Source organism: Coffea eugenioides, unplaced genomic scaffold (genome assembly GCF_003713205.1).
Source record: "Coffea eugenioides isolate CCC68of unplaced genomic scaffold, Ceug_1.0 ScVebR1_82;HRSCAF=417, whole genome shotgun sequence".
Taxonomy (NCBI): Eukaryota; Viridiplantae; Streptophyta; class Magnoliopsida; order Gentianales; family Rubiaceae; genus Coffea; species Coffea eugenioides.
Window position 1 is genome coordinate 28,611 of NW_020864703.1, and position 19,724 is coordinate 48,334.

The 19,724-nt window shown below is 38.9% G+C and overlaps 1 protein-coding gene across 1 annotated transcript; it reads left to right on the plus strand.

Moving 5' to 3' along the window:
- The first annotated feature begins 10,953 nt into the window (after positions 1 to 10,953).
- LOC113759006 lies at positions 10,954 to 12,941 on the plus strand. The gene is made up of 2 exons (XM_027301642.1): positions 10,954 to 11,896; positions 11,944 to 12,941. The coding sequence occupies exons 1-2, from the start codon at positions 10,954 to 10,956 to the stop codon at positions 12,939 to 12,941; spliced, it is 1,941 nt and encodes a 646-aa protein (XP_027157443.1).
- Positions 12,942 to 19,724: the final 6,783 nt, after the last annotated feature.

Below are 19,724 nucleotides of genomic sequence, written 5' to 3' on the forward strand. Positions count from 1 at the left end.
CTTGGCGATTAAAGCCAATCTGAAGTGAAAGTTGAGCCGGTGAGTGTACCACTGCCTGCTACCCCTTTATGTGAAATATCTGAATATTTGAATACTTGATTTATGACTATTGAAGCCAAGTACTGTTTTGATCAAATGGAGGCGAGGGTGTACTTTATCACACTCGTTCTCTGGTCTGTTCATATGCCAATTTTGAACGTGTATCTGAATCTGCTATCTGTATCTGTATCTGAATCTGTTATCTGTATCTGGATCTGTATCTGTTCTGACGTCGTTTGGAAGCTTGTGTCCAACGACCTTTCTGTGACTTATGAGCTCAAATCCTGTGGCTAAGTTATTCGAGTCGGGCCGGCAAGGGCTTGGACGATTAGATAACAAACCACGGTAGTCTGTTCGGGGATTTTGGGGTATTGAGACCCTTAATTCCGGTATACTCGAGTATTACCTTTTCTGTATCTGATACGGTGAGCGGGCCCGGTAAAGGGGTGTTTGGTGGACGGAATTCGGTGTAAAGAGGGGTCTACGGACACGTTGGTTCTATATACGTTGACGGAGAGTCAACTGGTTTGGATCAAGTACTGCGCTGGAAATTTGGCTCCTGAGAGCCACCTGTATCCTTCTGTTTTGAATCATTGGTTACTTTACTTTACATCTGACATATGTATCTGATTTGTTAAAGGTGAAATGCCATGATTTTAATGCTATCTGTTCGGTACCTCATTGAGCGCAAGCTCACCCCTTTCTATTCCCTTTTGTTTTCCTTACAGGAAATAAACACTTTTGGTCTGGATTTGACAAATGGCTGCCAAATTGAGCTAGTTGAACATATCTTTTGTATAGCTCATGTATTAAAACCCTAAGTGGACTTTTGAGGCGTTTTCTCTTTTGATTTGGCAAACCGTGTATATGTATGAACTTTTGAAAACTTATGTATGTCATTGTGGATTGTAATCGCTAAAGTTCAAATTTGAATGTTTGTTAGCTGTTTCGGTTGGGTTCTGACGAGTCGGTTATTATTCATGGCCGACTCCGGATTTATTTTGTACTTTGGATTATTTTACCATTTAGTAAGTTCCGGAACGCAATAGATAGCTCTAATCTGTACCGTTAGTCCTGGCGAGAGCTGGGCAGGCAGTCCGCTAACCCCTTTGGTTCGCCTTAGGGGAAAGTGGGGCTGTTACAACGGCCTATTGGGTCTAGCATTGGACTAGCCCTTTCTATGAATTCCTACTAGCGTTGGACTAGTGGAAAACGGGACAATGAGCCACAACTAGCGTTGGACTAGTGTGGTGATGTGCATTCATCCATTACATTCATCTATGACTATAGAAAGCAAGTAGACATGCCAATCACCTATAAACACATAGCACATAACACTTAGCATGCTCGACTAAATGCAAGAGCCTAATAAAGCAAATTAACACATAGCAACAAAAGCAAGCAATGAACCTATTACATTTGCTAACTAAAACAAAGGGGGAAGGGGAAAAATGGACAAAATTGCTCTCCAAGCCCTATCTATTACAAGCCAAGAGGTGTACACATACCCCATAAAAGAATGACTTAATAAAAGCGAAAGTAATTGAAATAAATGAAAGGAATTAAGGAAAAGCAAGGAAAACAAAGTAAACATGCAATTCTCACTTAGCACGTTGGATCACATAGGGTCAAATAAAGTCAAGATAAGGGATGGAGTGTACCTCCCTTGAATCGATGCCCTAACGAAGTGAAATTACTAATTTACCCTCCAAAACAATAAAATGGTCAGGGTACCAATTTAATTAAGAACGTTAAAGAAAATATGCAAAACACAAACTCACTTAGTCATAAAGCTCTTAAAATCACGAATTAGGTGCAATTAAACAGAATATGGTGGCTAATTGAATCAAACAAGCAATGAAGTTGCAAAAATTAAAAGCTACTAAGGACCAAATTGAGAAGATTATTCAATTGGTTGGGTCATGGTGAAACAAAGAGAGACTTGGGGGGCCAAAGTGTAATTTTCAGCAATTATTCATGCAATCTTCATGCAAGCTACGTAGACAAAAAGCTTCTGCAACTACTTTCTATTAAGCTTTAATCAACCGAGAATGAAAACTGCTGCACTTCTCATTTCCAAGCTTTGATCAAAACCATTCCATCTAAGCATATAACCATTCCATCATTGCAGGATTAAGACAGCAACTCTTATTGCAGGATTAAAACAAGAAGTGAAGCTGACCATCAAGGGTAAAAAACTAAACAGCAAGCCAGCAATAGAAAAAGGAAAAAGTGCCGCAGGTTTTCTGCAATATTCCAGCTGTGGCTTTCTACATTTAATCATGCCAAAAGCTCGCCAGTCAGCCGGATTCCAGTTATCAAAACTAACTCCAATGCACATGAACTCATCGTAGGAATGCAGCCAAGCATTCGAGATACCCATCAGGGGCGACAAGAACTAAACAGCAAAAGAAAGGGAAAAAATGCAGCAAGAACTCTCTCTGCAGATTCTCATTCGTAAGCTTCATTCGCGAGCCTTTGGCAAACAAAGTATATGCAAAATCTTCGCTCCATCTCCACTCAAAAACAAAACAAATGAAAACTAGGATCATTGGCTATATAAAAAAATCAGCAACCGAGAGTGCGCCTGCTGCCACTTTGGCAGCCGTAACTCAAGTTCACACGAAAACCTTTATAGCTAAACAAGATGCAAGAAACTGATGGCCTTTAGCTCTAAGCTCCCATCAAAAGATTCTGAACATAATCTTGGTAGCGAGCATATTCATGATATCCCAGTCAAGCAATGCATACAACAAACGTTAAACAAACTGCCACTTCAACCACCAAGGTGCAAAAACCATCAAAAGCAAGATTCGGAACAACAAAAATATAGAAAAATCAACGTCCAAGTAAAATAAAAAACAGACATACAATCCTCTTAGCAGAAGTTTTTCCGGCAAAATCTGATGCTCTGGCCACAGCAATCTCAATCAGCACATAAAAGCATATGTGTTCAACAATTGTGGACAATCACAGGAAAATGGCAATAACCGATCCACAGAAACATGCTTGGGGTTGGGAGTTCTAGTGTTTGCAGTTGGAAAAGAAGACAGAAAAATGACTTACAGAGCTTTTGTTTACTGAAATTCTGCAAACGATGAAGGTCGGTTCCCGTAGCGGTGGCGGCTCCGGTCCTTGGGCAAGCCGTTGGCCACTTGTTGGTTACGCTGGAGAAGAAGGGTTGTGGTTGTTGGTGGCTGCGATGGAGGCTGCGCCAGTGGGCTTTGGAGTGAAGTGTGGTGGTGAAGTCCACGGCAGTAGAAGCAACAGACGCGGAATGGTGGTTGGAGGTTCGTGGGCGGCGGTTATGGAGTTTTGCGGGCGGTGGTGGCGATGAGCAGCGATTGCTCTGCTCTCTCTTTTTTGTCCCCGGCCTCACAGAGCTCTCTTTTCTCTGAAACCCTTCTCGGCTCTCCTGGGTTCTCCCTTTCGTTCTCAGTTTCTCAGAAAAACCCCAGCTTCTGTTTCTCTCTCGTTCTTCTTTAGCTTCCTTCCTTCCGCTGCCTTAAGCTCTCCAGCTTTCTTTCTTTGCTCGGTCAAGCTCCTCCCCAGACGAAGCCCTCTTTCCACGCAAAGCTCCTCCTTTTTCAAAGCTCTCTTTTCCTAAGCCCTAGCCGCTACTCCATTTCCCTCAGCCTCCCTTGCCGTCTGCTCTCTCCCCAGAACCCTCGTAGCCCTTTTTTCCTCTACAGCCGTCAACTCAAAACCCCTCTTTCTCTGTTGTTTTCTTTTCCTTTTATATGGGGAATCATACCCCTAAACCCTCACCTCAAAGGTGAGGATGAAGGGTTGATTCCCATATAAAAATCCAGCCATCCGATCCAGCCAAAACCTCCCATGACAAAGGACCATTTTATGCCGCTGCAATGTGCGGCTTTTTCCTTTTTTTTTTTTTATAAATAATAATTTAACACAATATAAATAACTAATGAAGAAAGATTGAATAAAATGAGCGGAACTAGGCATAAAAAGATAAAAATGAAATGCTAATTTTTCTTTCTTTTTCCTTTTTTCTTAAATAGCCCAAAACCCGCAATCGGGTTTCCCCCTTTTTTCATTTTTCATATTTTCCCCAAGAAAACATTGAATTTAAATCAAAACAACTAAAGCATAATTTTTGAATGCTTTTCCTTTTTTCGAGAAATTCTATGCTAAAACTTAAAAATAAAATAATAAAAACTAAAAACTAAAAACTAAAAAAAAGTGAATAAACCTAGCACGACAAAAAAAATAAATAGTAAATGAAATTTCACTCAAAATTTGGTGTCTACAATACCTCCTAAAATCTACCCTAAAGGAGTTCCCATTGGTTATGATCCTCAATCTTTTTGTGTTTATCATTCTGGAGCTCCTGGACATTCTACTGCCAATTGTTGGGTACTTAAACATAAAATTCAAGACATGATTGAGGCCGGAGACATATTTTAAGGAGGAGAGAAGAACAAGGACCAAGTGTTAGCAAAAACCCTCTTCCTACACACAAGGATACCGTTGGAGTTATTACCGTGGATGAGGAGATCAAGGAACCTATTCAATACATTGTCGATGAAGCTGAGATAATAGGGGTAATTGGGGAACCATTCATACTGGAGAAAGAAACCTACGAAGTCAAAGAAAATGCTGATCCTTTCATTCTGGATGTGATACCTTTTGAATATGAACCTCTAGAGCTTATAGTACTTGAATTGCCTGAACAAGCCTCTGTTCTTAATCTACAAGAAGTCCCATGGAATTATAGCGAGCCTATGTTATTGATTGGAGGAGGAGAAGCGCCCAAGAAGGAGGTGCCCGCCGTCACCAGATCTGGAAGAATCGTAGGTGAACCCGCAGTTAACGAGCCATCAAAAGCGAAGGAAAATGCTGCGCCAACAAGACCAATTGTGACTGAAGAAGAGGCCTTCAATTTTCTTAAGATGTTGAAGAAAAGCAAGTATAAGGTGATCGAGCAATTGGACAAAATGCCTACCCAAATTTCTATGTTGAACCTGCTCTTAACTTCTGAACTTCATAAAGAAGCTCTGTTGAAGGTGTTAACTGATGCTCAAGTGCCTAAGAATATTCTGGTTGATAAATTTACCCATGTAGTTGAGCATATTTTGACTTCCAACCAGATTTCTTTTTCTGACGAGGACTTAACTTCTGAATAGATTGGACACAACAAAGCACTGTATGTCTCTATCCGTTGTAATGGAAAGTTATTGCCGAGAGTTTTGATAGACAACAGATCTGCTCTAAATATCTGTCCATGGAATACTTTAGTTAAGTTGAGTTTTCAAGAAGCTAAGCTCTGACCATCTGCGACTGTGGTAAGAGGATTTGATAGAGCACAAAGAGAATCAATGGGAGAAGTGGATTTAGTGCTAGATATCATACCTGCCCAATTCCAAGTCATGTGCCAAGTTATGAATTTTTCAAGCGTGTATAACATTTTGCTTGGACGACCTTGGATTCATTCTTCGGGCGCTATACCATCTTCACTCCATCAGATATTGAGGTTTGTGGTAAATGGCCAATTGATCACAGTATTTGCAGATGATGATTGCACTATGATCATCAACCTCGCATTAGAAGAAGGAAGTGGTAGAAAAGTTCTGGTTTCTCCTCACCATGTGGCCGACATTGTTTCAGTAGGCTGTGTAAGGACTCATGTTTTATTCTTAAAGTAATTAATTTTATAATTATTTGCCTTAGTATTAGTTAAATATATTATCGTTACATGAATCGTTTTTAAATTTCGCCTTATTGCGCGCGAATCGAAAGTTTCCGTATTTCGCGTCAAATCAACTAAGTGGAGATTTAAGAAATTTATATTAGACTACTAAGAGTGAATAATTAGAGCGTTAAAGGAATTACATTTGAGAATTAAACAAACAAGAGAGAAAAGTGGTAGTCAGGGACAGTATACGCGCACTATTCCTAGTTGACTTTTGTACAACTTTTGGCCACAAATTCCCTAAACTTCCAAAGGAAGCTTCACAACACAAAACACTCTCTCTCCTCACTCCATAGTTTGGCCGAAAATAACAAGGGAAAGAAGAGAAAAGCTCCACTCCATCTCACTTCATCTTGCTTCCATTTCCTTCACAAATCACCACCCAATTCCTAAACACCTTGGAGATTAACTTGAGCTTGGAGAAAGGCTTCGTCTTGGGGGATTTATTGGAGGTTTAGTGGTGAAAATTTCTGGTTGCATCCAAGGCTAGAGGTAAAACCATCAACTCATCCAATCATTCTATTTAATTCAAGATTTATGGTTGGTTGTGCAAGGGTTTGAAACCCTAAGCAAAGATAGGTAGAGGACGTGAGGAAATCTGTTTTTCTTGCTTTAAACTCTAAGATAGTGGACTTGGTGTGACCTTAAGGTAGCTGCCTTGAGGATTAAATGCTTGATTAATGTTGTTTATATGTTAAGTGAGTTGATCATGGGTAGAAAAGTGAAAGGAAAATCAAAGGAAGTGGAGACTTAAGCTGGCCAAAAATTTCTGGTCATGTTGCTCTGTGATATTTCAAAATTTTTGATGATTGTTGGCTGTGAAATTGATGTTTATATGTTGTATATGATGTGTACAAAGTGTATTACAAAAATCATTTGATTTGGTTGCACGTGCTTGGTGGGACGTGATAAGGGGAAAGTGGGAGAGAGTCCAAACCCCTTGGACTTGGGAAAATTTCACAAGAGAGTTTAATGAGAAGTTTCTTCCACCTCTAATCCAAGAGAAGCGGGAGGATGAATTTATAAAGTTAAGGCAAGGAACTCTTAGTGTAGCCGAGTATGAAGGGAAGCTCACTAAGCTTTCTAAGTACGCTCTAGAATTGGTGACTAATGAGCGGAAACGGATAAGGCGCTTCATGCAAGGACTCAATGCGGAGATCCAGGAAGGGTTGGCAGTTTTCCTAAATGTTGGTAGTTTTGTTAACTACCTTTCCACGCGAGTTTTTTGCTTGAAATTTGATATAGAAGTAGTCCTCATATGTAAGTTTAAGTGTACCAAATTTGGTGTTACTCTAAGACCATTTCAATACCCAAATGATGTTCCAAAGTTTGCTTTTCAAATCTGGAAAATCCCTGATCAGTGTTCAAATTCCAGCCAACTTTAGACTATTATAACTCAATGCTCAAAATTCTGAATTTTGTTCCGTTTATTGTGTTTGAAACCTTGTTTGGAATTCATATTGTGTTACCAATTTCAAAGGCTAGTTCACTTTCTGTGAATTTTTCAGAATTTCCAAAGATTGCCGAAAAACATGACTGAAACTGCCGTGCTTGTTCAGAACAGCCACTTTGAGTTGAAAATTGAATGCCTTCCATTTAGGATCTTGGAAAAATGTCTTCTAGGAACTTTTAGTACCTTGAACCTAGTTTCCAACGGTGTAAAGTTTTCCATTTTTGGACGTGTCAAACTCAAGATTCAATTTCCAAAGATTGTCGTACAAAGCTGAAATTTTCCGATTTCTTATGAAAATGAGTTTTTGAGAACTCGTTATTCTTCCTTGATATTGATTGATCATTTTAAACTCAATTTCATAAAGGAAATCAGTTTCTCTCATGTTATTAAACCCTCACTCTTGAATCTCGATTTTCGAGATATTGAGGCTTTTCGAGACATTATTTTAATTTGAAAATGAACGTATATTCTTCCTTGTTTGGCAAGGAGTTTGTAAGTATTTATGGGTAATAGTTAATTGTTATGTTTCCAGGCACTCAAGAGGATCTTGAAGAGAATTCCGGAGCCGACCATTAAAGATCTTTTGCACTTACTCCCTTATTGTGATTTGGTGAGTGTCAAGTGCATGACTTGTTGAAATTATGTGAATTGTTTTTTATGGATTGAATGATTGATAATTGTTGAGTCGAGTGTGTACGTTATCACACTCGTTCTCTTTTAACTGATTGTATAACTGAATTGCTCATGACTGAATTGTAATTGATTGACTGGATGTCGTTTGGAATGAATCTCCTTGAACTATAACTGAACTGGGGAACGCCCAAATCTCAATTGGCCGACCTTTCGACTCGAGCCAGTAAGGGCTTGGTCGAGAAGCTCGGTGAACCATGAGATAACTGTAAGCTTGATCTATTAAGAGATCTCGCTTGGCCTACTCGAGTAGTAGTGCCTTTTATAGAAATGTGGGCCCAGGGCGGTTGAAATGGTGGATGGAATTGAGAAGAAAGTGGAGTTCTACGGACTTAATGCCGACCCAGTTGACGGAGTGTCATCGCGGGGAGGTATTTGATCGAGCTTTGGCAAAGCAAGTGGAACCTAACTCCTGAGAGCTCCTGTATCCTCATTGAATGTGGTTAATTGAAAATTGTGAATTGTTTGAATGTTACAGCTTTATTCTCGTTTAAATGCTATTGCTACTTGAACTATGTATTTGCATGTTTTCTGGACCTCACTGAGCGTTAGCTCATTCCATTAGATTTGTTTTCCTTGGCAGGGGGCGAGATGGAAAGAGTTATAGAGAAACCGACTTGAGACAATTTTGATGAGGATTTTGAATGTACTTGACCAGACATCTTTTGGAAGTTGTATATTTTGGAAAAGTGGTTGTATTTTGGAAACTTGTGATGTAAGATTGAATACTCATATATGGAAATGACCTCTTGTCTTTATTTCGACTTTCGTTATTAGTCGTTATCCTTTAAGTTTGAACTGGAATTGTACTGAGTCCTGGCGAGAGTTGGGCAGGCGTCCCGCCGATACCCTTTGGTTCGCCTTAGGGAGAAGTGGGGGCATCACAGGCTGGGTATCTAAGGACAAGTTGGTGGTAGGAATGAATTTGCCAGAAGTCGGTGTTATGATGGCTAAAGAGATGATTCGGGGAGAATATGAGATAGGCAAGGGTCTTGGGCATAACTTGCAAGGAATTCTAGAACCAATAGAGCTTCAAGGGAAGAAGGACACCTTTGGATTAGGGTTCCAACCTACTGCCGAGGTCAAGAAAGAAATGCTGGATCGCAAGAGAGCTGAAAAGGAAGGAAAACAAATTATCAGGAGTATCCCACTGTTGTACTATACTTTTCCCCATCCATCAGAAGTGATTAGATCTGAAGTGGATCCGATCGAAGGGGTGGACATTAGTTTGTATGAACTATTTGTGGGGGTTACTTACGAGGGTGAGCCATCAGAGGATCCAGAATTTCTAAAGGTTTCCATGGAAGCAAATGAAGAATTTGACCAGTGATTTTCTTCCCTCTCGGAGGGAATTTCGGTAAATCTAGGGGTTTGCCTTTGGTTGAGAGATTTGAAAGAAATCATATGCACTGTTCATCTTTTGCATTTCAGTTTTGTAAATAGCTTTGAATCAAATGTCTTTTCAATACAAGTTTTATATTAAATAGCATTTCTTTTGTTAAGGGTGCATATTATGATGTTTTGTCCTTTATTTTGAATTTTAATGAAATACACAGTGTTCATTTTCCAATTGTGTTACTTACACATTGTTATATCTATCTCATTCTTTTCAGATGGCCAAAAATAAAACACATTGACCCTTTGGATATCTCTATTCCGGAATTTGATGATTGCAATCTCGATATCTCTCATGAATTTGAAATTATGAAATAAAAAATTCAAGACGAGAGCAATAACGAGAAAGAATCCGAGTCTTTGTTAAAGAATCTTGAACAATATGAAGAGAAATCCAAACCGAACTTAGAAGAAACAGAAACCATTAATATTGGCACCAAGACCGAGATTAAGTAGATAAAAATTAGCATTTATTTGAATAAGAAGCAGAGAAAAGAGATAATTGAATTTTTGACCATGTTTCAAGATGTGTTTGCTTGGTCCTATGATGACATGACGGGTATTTCAACAGATACAGTTCACAAATTGCCAACGGACCGAAATTTTCCACCGGTGAAACAAAAGCATCGCAAATTCAAACCGGATATGAGTCTCAAAATCAATGAGCAAATTGAGAAGCAACTCAACGCTAGAATTATCATGGTATCACATTATCCTATTTGACTTTCAAATCCAGTCCCGATCCCGAAGAAAAATGGAGAGGTAAACAAAAGCATCGCAAATTCAAACCGGATATGAGTCTCAAAATCAATGAGCAAATTGAGAAGCAACTCAACGCTAGAATCATCATGGTATCACATTATCCTATTTGGTTTTCAAATCCAGTCCCGGTCCCGGTCCCGAAGAAAAGTGGAGAGGTGAGAGTATGTATTGACTACCGAGACCTGAACAAGGCGAGTCCGAAGGATGATTTTCCGTTGCCAAACATACATATCCTTCTGGACAACACCGCTGGGCATGAGATTGAGTCTTTTGGCGACTGCTTTGCTGGATACCATCAGATTCTGATGGCAGAAGAGGATAGAGAGAAAATTGCTTTTATCACTCCGTGGGGAACATTTTGCTATTGAGTATGCCATTCGGGTTGAAAAATGCTGAAGCCACTTATCAAAGGACCATGAGCACTCTGTTCCACGATATGATTCATAAGGAGATGAAATTTTATATGGATGACATCATCATCAAATCCAAGAAAGCGGAGGATTATTTGGTTAATTTCAAGAAGTTATTTGAAAGATTCAGAAGATATAATTTGAAATTAAATTCGGCAAAGTGCGTTTTCGAGGCTCCCGCCGGCAAGTTATTGGGATTCATTGTCAGTAAGAAGGGCATAGAGATAGATCCGAGAAGATTAAAGCCATTCGTGAAATGCCAGTGCCAAAAACACAAAAGAATGTGAAGAGTTTCTTGGGAAAGATTAATTTCATTGGATTGGAAGGTTCATTGCTCAATTGATTTCTACATGTGAGCCTTTGTTTAAATTGTTGAAAATGAATGTACCATTGTATTGGAGTGAAGAATGCCAGCAGGCGTTTGATAGGATTAAGGTTACTTATTGCACCCTCCAGTCTTAGTGCCACCCAAGCCGAGTCGACCTTTGATTATGTACCTGTCCGTGCTCGACGAAGCTGTGGGATGTGTCTTGGGGCAGCATGATGATTCTGGAAGAAGAGAGCAAGCCATTTATTATCTTAGTAAGAAGTTCACATCTTACAAGGCAAAATACACATTTCTTGAAAAGAGTTGCTGTGTGTTGGCCTGGGCAGCTCAAAAGCTGAGGCATTATTTGTTTAGTCACACCACCTACCTTATCTCTCGTTCAGACCCTTTAAAGTACTTATTGGAGAAACCAATGCTGATCGGATGCATGGCTAAATGGCAAATGATCCTTTATGAATTTGGCATCATTTTTACCACGCAAAAGGCAATCAAGGGCCAGGCTATAGCAGATCACTTGGCTGAAAATCTGAGGGAAGATGATTATCAATCGCTTCACACTTATTTTTCGGATGAGGAGGTCTTGTTCATTGGTATAGCAGAGGATATGAATGAGCGATGCTCTGAGTCGAGGCTGTTCTTTGATGGTGCTTCAAATTCTTTCGGAGCTGGTATTGGAGCTGTTCTAGTATCACCTGAAGGAAAACATTACCCCGATTCCGCTAAATTACAATTTTTCTGCACCAACAATATGGTTGAATATGAGACTTGCATTTTTGGACTCAAAATGGCATTAGAGATGGAGATTAAGGATTTAATAGTATTCAGTGATTTTGATTTGCTCGTGCATCAAACGCTCAGAGAATGGATCACTCGGGATTCAAAGATCTTGCCATATCATTGCAGTTTACTAAATTTGGCAAACAAATTCGGAAGTTTGGAGTTCAGGCATATTCCACGTGTCAGAAATATTTTTGCTGATGCTTTGGCTACTTTATCTTCAATGATTCAACATCCAGATGAGTTGGTGATTGAACCTATCCAGATTCAGTTACAAGAAAAGCCTGCACATTGTCTAGTTTTGAAAAATCTTCTGATGGCCGTCCCTGGTATAGTGATATCAAGGAATTTCTCAAAACGGGGTCTTATCCTCCAGGTGCTGATACAACTGCTAAAAGCTTCTTGCGCAGATTATCATCCAAGTTTTTCTTAAATGGAGAAGTGGTTTACAAAAGGACATCAGACTTGGGCCTTCTAAGATGTGTTGATGAAGATGAAGCAGATTATTTGATGAAAGAAGTGCACAGTGGTTTATGCGGATCACATATGAATGGGCATTTACTAGCAAAGAAGATCATGAGGACAGGATATTTTTGGCTTACTATGGAGCATGATTGTGTAGTTTTTGTCAGGAAATGTATTACATGTCAAATGCATGGATATGTTATGCGCACTCTCCCCATAGAATTACACAGTATGACTGCTTCCTGGCCATGTTCAATGTGGGGTATGGATGTAATTGGAACTATTGACCCTCCTGCTTCAAATGGACATCATTTTATTCTGGTGGCAATTGAATACTTTACTAAGTGGGTCGAAACTGAGTCTTACAAGCATGTGACTAGGAAGGTGGTGACCGATTTTCTAAGGAAACACATCATTTGTCGTTTAGGGGTACCAGAGACATTGATCACCGACAATGCTAAGAATCTCAACAATGACATGGTGGATGGATTGTGCGAGCAGTTCAAGATCAAACATCGGAATTCTACTATTTATAGACCACAGATGAATGGAGCTGTGGAGTCCGCGAATAAGAACTTGAAGAAGATAATCCGTAAAATGACTGAAAGACATCGTGATTGGCACAAGAAGCTCCCCTATGCATTAATGGCAGATAGAACTTCTATTCGGACTTCTACTGGGACAATGCCTTACAACCTCATGTACGGAATGGAAGCAGTTTTGCCAGCTGAGGTTGAAATCCCTTCTTTGCACATACTAATGGAGGCCAAACTAGATGAAGTTGATTGCATTAAACAACGTCATGAGCAATTGTCTTTGATTGATGAGAAGAGATTAAATGCCATTTGTCATGGTCAGTGCTATCAAAAGAGAATGGCCCGTGCTTACAACAAGAAAGTCAAAGTGTGATTATTCGAAGAAGGAGACAAAGTGTTGAAACGGATTTTGCCAGTACAAGAGGAGGCCAAAGGCAAGTTTGCCCCAAATTGGCAGGGCCCTTTTATTGTCAAGAAGGTATTGCCTGGTAGAGCACTTGTTCTCACAGAAATGGATGGTCAAGTTTTCCCTCAGCCGATCAATTCAGATATGTGTAAGAAGTTATTTATCTGATAAATGAAAGTTTCTTTTTAGGGTTAATGCGAAGAATGGAATGAAAGTCAGACCTTCTTCCTTTCAAATTAAACATGATATCCCTAGTTGTCCCTTTTGAGTTTTCAGAGTAAATTATTTCATTTGGCAACCCCTGAGGATCGCAAACCCCATACTGGGGCAAGTTTTAGTTGAAAGAGAAAAAAAAAGAAAACCTCAAAAGGTAAAAAATTATAAGGGAACAAAAACAAAAGGAAATTAAAGAAAAGAACTTTGGTTAAGAATAAACTGGGGCAATTTTAGTTGAATCCTAAATAGGGTTAATATGAAGATGCGGTCTTAGGTGATTTAAACACTTATAAAATCTGCCTTCAAGTCTTAACTTTTCTAAGCACCCCATAAGACCCCATTACAAAAGCCGAAAGTCTTGACTTCCGTTCTTTGCATCACCTCTTTTAGGAAATTTTCTGATCAAATGGCAAATGATATCAATACACCTTCACCTAATTTGCAAGGGAAGGATTGTCGCATTGATGCCATCATTTCTTAAACACATTTTGAGTTGATAAAGGCTATCAGTAAGATTTATTCATCAGGTGAAAACACGAAAATGCACCTTTGAAAAAGAAAGAAAAAAGAAAAGGAAAAAGAAAAAAGAAGAAAAAGAAAAGAAGAAAAAGAGAAAAGAAGAAAAGAAAAGAAAAATGAAAATGAATATAGAAGAAAAGAAAATAAAAGGGTGGGGGTAGCCTTGGTGGAAACCCGAAAGGGCACTAAGGTAGGATTTTTATGAAGAAGAGTGAGCTCAGAATGGAATGGCTGGTGACTCAGTTCATTGAAATTTCTCTTCACCTTGTGGTTCTGTTGTCGACATTGAATTCCGAGGGAACGATATCCAAAGGGTCAAACGTGGTATTTTGTTTGAGATCAAAGTACTTTGGTTTCTCAAGCGTAAATTATTGAGTTTCCAGGTTCATTTCTCTTTCAATAAAAATAAATGATTGTTTTCATGTTATTGGGATTTTCATCATTGTTGCGTAAATAAAATAGTCTTTCATGAGTCTCATGGTCTCATTTATCTCGCTAGATTTATCAAATGGCAATCCCTGTAATTTATCGTAATTGATTGGATGTCGGATGTTATATTTTATGAGCATTGGAAGCTAGGAAGATTTGACACAGTTCTCAGAGTAAAGTTCAGTTTTTCGCTACACCGGGGAGGAATGCTCAAATACTCATGTTGACATATTTCTTGAAAGCAGGATTGATCGGATGGTGGTGGCATTATCTATCATTATGATTATTTCTCTTTTGCAGGTCCAATGGTCTAATAACATCACACTAGGGTAAATTTTTTTTAGAAGAAATCGTCTGTCTCTATTTTCAAAATTCTACAAAAAGCATTTTGCAAATAATCTTTCTAATTTTACAGCAAGATCGGGTTTTATCCCACTTGTAAGGCCCAAGACAACCTAAGAGGGGGGTGAATTAGGTTGATTAAAATCTTAATCAAATTTATGCAATTTTTGCTTAATAAAAATTTACCTTCTTTTCTAGTAATGATCAATCAAATAGATTAGAAGAAGAGAGCAATATTGATTCGACAAACAAGTATAGATAAGCAATGAGAATTTTATTAAAAAAAAAGAATAAGATAGAATATCAAACCGATTGTCTACCAAGCTTTCCTCAAACTTGAAGACCAATCACTAGGTTGAGCAACTTCTCTTTGATGAAAGATGATCAACTAGATGTACAATGGAGGGAGCACTTCCTCCTTGCCCTAAGCCACACTTAGTCAAGCTAAGAAGTTTTACAATCACTCAGATAACCCTCAACAAAGCTACACTAATGAAACTTTCAACCACAAGAGAAATGCTCACAAGAAATTCACACCACTTGGAGAACAAATCTAGTTTTGGAGACTATTTTCTAGCTAAAATATCTCTTGAGATCTTGTAAACAAAGTGTGCAAAAGTCCACCTCTGATTCAGAGTCGTTTGTATTTAAAGGTAACCAAGAATGGGCTTCATTAATGCTTCCAACGGATAGAAGGCAGATGAAGAGTCAGCTAGCCGTTGGGGCTGTCGGACGTCCGACAGATTAGTCATCGTCCGAAAAGACAGTCAAGTTGTTGTTCGGACGTCCGAGCTTCTGTGTCCGAACGTCGTCCAGAGAGTTATCAAAGCTTCGTGGAATTTTTAGGACGTCCGATGAGATTGATGTGTGTCCGAAGCATGCGTCCGATCCTTCAGGACGTCCGATGCTTCCTTACGAGCGTCCGACAGAATTTTGGCAGAGAGTCATCAACACTTTGTGGAATTTTTAGGACGTCCGATGCGATCGATGTGCGTCCGAGGAGTGCGTCCGATCCATCCGGACGTCCGATGCTTCCTCACGAGCGTCCGACAGAGTTTCCTTCTTGATGTTCTTCATCCTTTCGGACGTCCTACAGCTTCCTTTCGGACGTCCGACATGAGTGCCCTGTTTTTGCTTCTTCTTTTGGTTGATTTTCTTTCCTTGACACCTTTGTACCTGATTCTCTAAAAAGCAAAACACTTATATTTGAAGAGAATTAGATAAACATTTCAAAGTGCTTTTGTGATCATCAAAATCAAGAATAACATTCTCCCCCTTTTTGATGATGACAAAACAATGATTTGAAATGAAATTTGATGATTACAAATAGGCTCCCCCTTTCTCAGTCAAACGAAGAACAAAAATTGAAAAACTCCCCCTCACTTGGCTACTTCACAGATTTATTCAATCATTCAAAAATAGTTAAGCAATTGAAAAACTCCCCCTCACTTAGTTAAGCAATTTATTCACTGATTTATCCAAAAACAGTTAAGCAATTGAGAAACTCCCCCTCACTTGGCTACTTCACAGATTTATCCACATATCCAGTCAATTCATACCTTTTCTCCCCCTTTTTGTCATCACAAAAGTCACAAGTAAAGAGACATGTCAAGAATCAGTAACATAAAAAAAACTAAACATTCTTAACAAAATAGCTTACGAGCATCACAAAACATTACAAGCACCATTACAACCACATATCCAGTTTTGAACATTATAAGCACCAGAATTAAAGAAAACAACAAAAAGAATCCAAGACAACCATCTAACACCTAGCAAATAGAAAACAGTCAAACAGAATGCAAATGATCCGAATATGGCGAATGATCCTAAATGGTAAACTAAGTGGACCCAGGTGTCCTTCGAGTAAGCAGATACTGAGAGAGATCCTCCCCCTCAGTGTCTTCATCATCTTCAACATCTTCACCAACTGGTTTCTTGCCTTTATCAGATGTGGAAGGATCATGAGGTGCCACCGGAGTAGAGGTGAGATCGATGGGAGCAGGACTCATGGAGCGAATAGGAGCTGATGAACTTGGATCATTAGAGCGTGGCTCTTTGCCATGAGAAATTTCCTCAACCACAGGTGGGGGAAAGAGAAGACTCTTTTTATCCAGAAAGTCTGCTTGTTGCTCAGATGTCATGGTGAGCATGAGACCATGTTCAAGAAATAGAACATGTTGTTTAAGATCACGAAGGAGCTCAACCACTTCAGAATTTGAAGAAGAAGATGCCTTAGTGGCAGTCTTCCTAGGATGAATAGAAGTCAGTGCAACAGAGGATACAGTGTGAAAAGGATCATGTGCAGCCTTAGATCTAGGTTCATTAGACATAACCCCCTTATAAGCCCACAAATTATCTCTAAAGACAAGATTCTTGCGCTCAAAATAAGCCTTAGTAAAGGCAGAAGAAAACGTTTCTTTGGGACAAACACCAAGGATTGGTACTTTGTAAAACTCAAAGATCTTCTGAAGAAATTTTCCATAAGACAGTTTTCTACGAGAATCAGTGGTGAAGCGAAGTAAAAACTTGCATATGACAAAGCCAAAGTCAATGCGAATTTTTTTTTTCTCGAAAATAATAAAAAAAATATAGCTCCATTTTATTGGCATCTGTCCTATGACCATCAGTAGGTACAAGCAAATTTGAAATGATTGAGAAAGCAATTAGATTCACAGGAGCAAGGTCATTCAGTTTTGCATCAGCAGGGGCAGAAAACTTATTTTGAAAATAAGACATCATCTTAACTCTATCAAAGTGATTATCAGCAGTGGGATGCTCTTCATAAGAAAAGAAATTGACAATTTTACTTTTGCATCCTGGTTCAATAACAGTATTTAAAACAGCATTCACAATCTCAGGATCAAACACTAAATCTACCTCATTTACCCTGGACATAATTTCAGTGTGATCAGTGCCTTTCCTAAGATTGGCAAAGAATTGATATAGCATTTCAGGGTAATAAACGTTAGGCATGGAAATGATATGTGACCATTTCTGAAATTCAAAGAGACGCAGAATATACTCTAAACCTATTTTGCGAAACTCAGAGAGATTTACGGTACGTTGAGGAATGAAACCTTTCTGGGTTATCAAGGAATATTTTTCTTTGGCAGCAGCATCAAAGAATGGGGAGACGGTGGTTAATTGGGAAGGCTGTTCAGATGGAGTTCCTTGTCCGGATTCAGGCTGAGCGGAAGGCCGGGAAGTTTGAGTCTTTACTGCTCCCCTTTTGAAGCGTTTGGATGATCTTATGACCCTAGAAGAATCCACATCTTCATCCCTGAGTGTATGCTTGCGTCCGGCAGGGACTTTTCCTCCTCTTAGTTTCACCATTGTGTGAAATGCGTGAGATGTATGATGCTAATGATGCACACAGTAGTATGGGAGTGAATCACACAAGAATTTTGGGGTAAACGAGCCTTGAAAATGATTGAACAGAGTGGCTATGAGAAAATAGGATTTTGAGAGAAATTTGGGAACTGTCGAAATGTGATGAAATTTGATGAGAAGATCAGGAAAATGAACTCGCAATGATCAGGAGAACTGTTTGGTTGAGTCAATTTTGGAATGAGTGCTTCAGAAAAGCACGAATTGAGTGTGAGAAGGATAGAGGTTTCCGTCCGAGTGAGAAGAGAAGAGGAGAGTTCTGAAGCAAATGAGGAGGGAAGTCACTTTAAAAAGTGTACCGTTGCATTGTCGGACGGCCGAACATAGTCGTGCGTCCGACGGTTTCGTCCGAACAGATGTTTTCTGGGAAAATAACTGAAGAACATCATCGGACGTCCGTTCATCTGCTTTAGGACGTCCGAAAGCTTTGAACAGAAAAAGAACAATTTTAAGATGATTTTTCGATTATCCCTAATTTTGATCTTAGATGAATGAATTGATCCAATGGCAAAGCTTTTGTAAAAATATCAGCAATTTGATCTTCAGTGCAAACATAATTCACACAAACTTCACCTTTTGAACAAGATCGCGAATAAAGTGGTGCTTTATATCTATATGTTTTGTCCTAGAATGATGAATTGAAATTTTGGTCAAATTTATAGCACTGGTATTATCACAGAATATAGGCATGCAATCATATAACAATCCAAAATCATTCAAGGTATACTTCATCCATAAAAGTTGAGCACAACATGCACTAGCGGCAATATATTCCGCTTCGGTTGTAGACAAAGAGATTGCATTTTGTTTCTTGCTAAACCTAGAGACTAAGCAATTACCAAGAAAGTGACAAGTTCCACTAGTACTCTTTCTATCCACACGACAACCTCCAAAATCAGCATCCGAATATCCATATAGTGCAAACTCACTAGATCTAGCATACCAAAGACCATAGTCTAATATACCTTTCAAATACCTAAAAATCCTTTTAACAGCATTCAAATGTGATTCTTTTGGACAAGATTGAAATCTAGCACACAAGCAAACAGCAAACATAATATCGGATCTACTTGCAGTTAAATAAAGTAAGCTTCCAATCATACCTCTATAGTGCTTTTCATCCACATGTTTACCTTCTTCATCTTTGTCAAGTTTTGTTGAAGTGCACATTGGAGTTCCAACTTACTTTGAGTCCTCCATGCCAAATCTTTTCAGCAATTCCTTAGTGTATTTTACTTGATTTATGAAAATGCCCTCTTTGGCTTGATGTATTTGAAGTCCAAGGAAGAAATTTAATTCTCCCATCATACTCATTTCAAATTCACTTTGCATAATGGTGGAAAACTCCTTGCATAGACACTCATTAGTGGCACCAAAAATAATATCATCTACATATATTTGCACAATAAGAAGATCATCTACATATATTAGCATTGTGTCTAACTACCCACATGCATTTCATCCCTTTGTTCAGATTTCTTTTCACATAGCAATCTCCTTTCAAATGCCCTTTTTGACAACAAAAACCACACATAATGGAAGAATCCTTAACATGTAATGGTTTGACATATCTCAATCCACTTCTTCTATATGTTGTGAAACCATGTGCATTTTTGTTGTGTGCTAATGTTCTTTGATGAGCAGTAAGAAAGGTAGATGACATGTTCTTTTTGAGAAAATCTTGCTTTCTTGCTTTCAAAGTCTCATCCAAGTTGTCCATTCTTTTCTTCAAATCACCATGTCTTTCCTTCAGCATTTCACAAATACTTGTCTTTCTATCAAGCTCATTCTGAACATCAAATCCGGCTCTTACAAGACATTCATTGTCAGTCTTTAGTTGTTTATTTTGTTGAA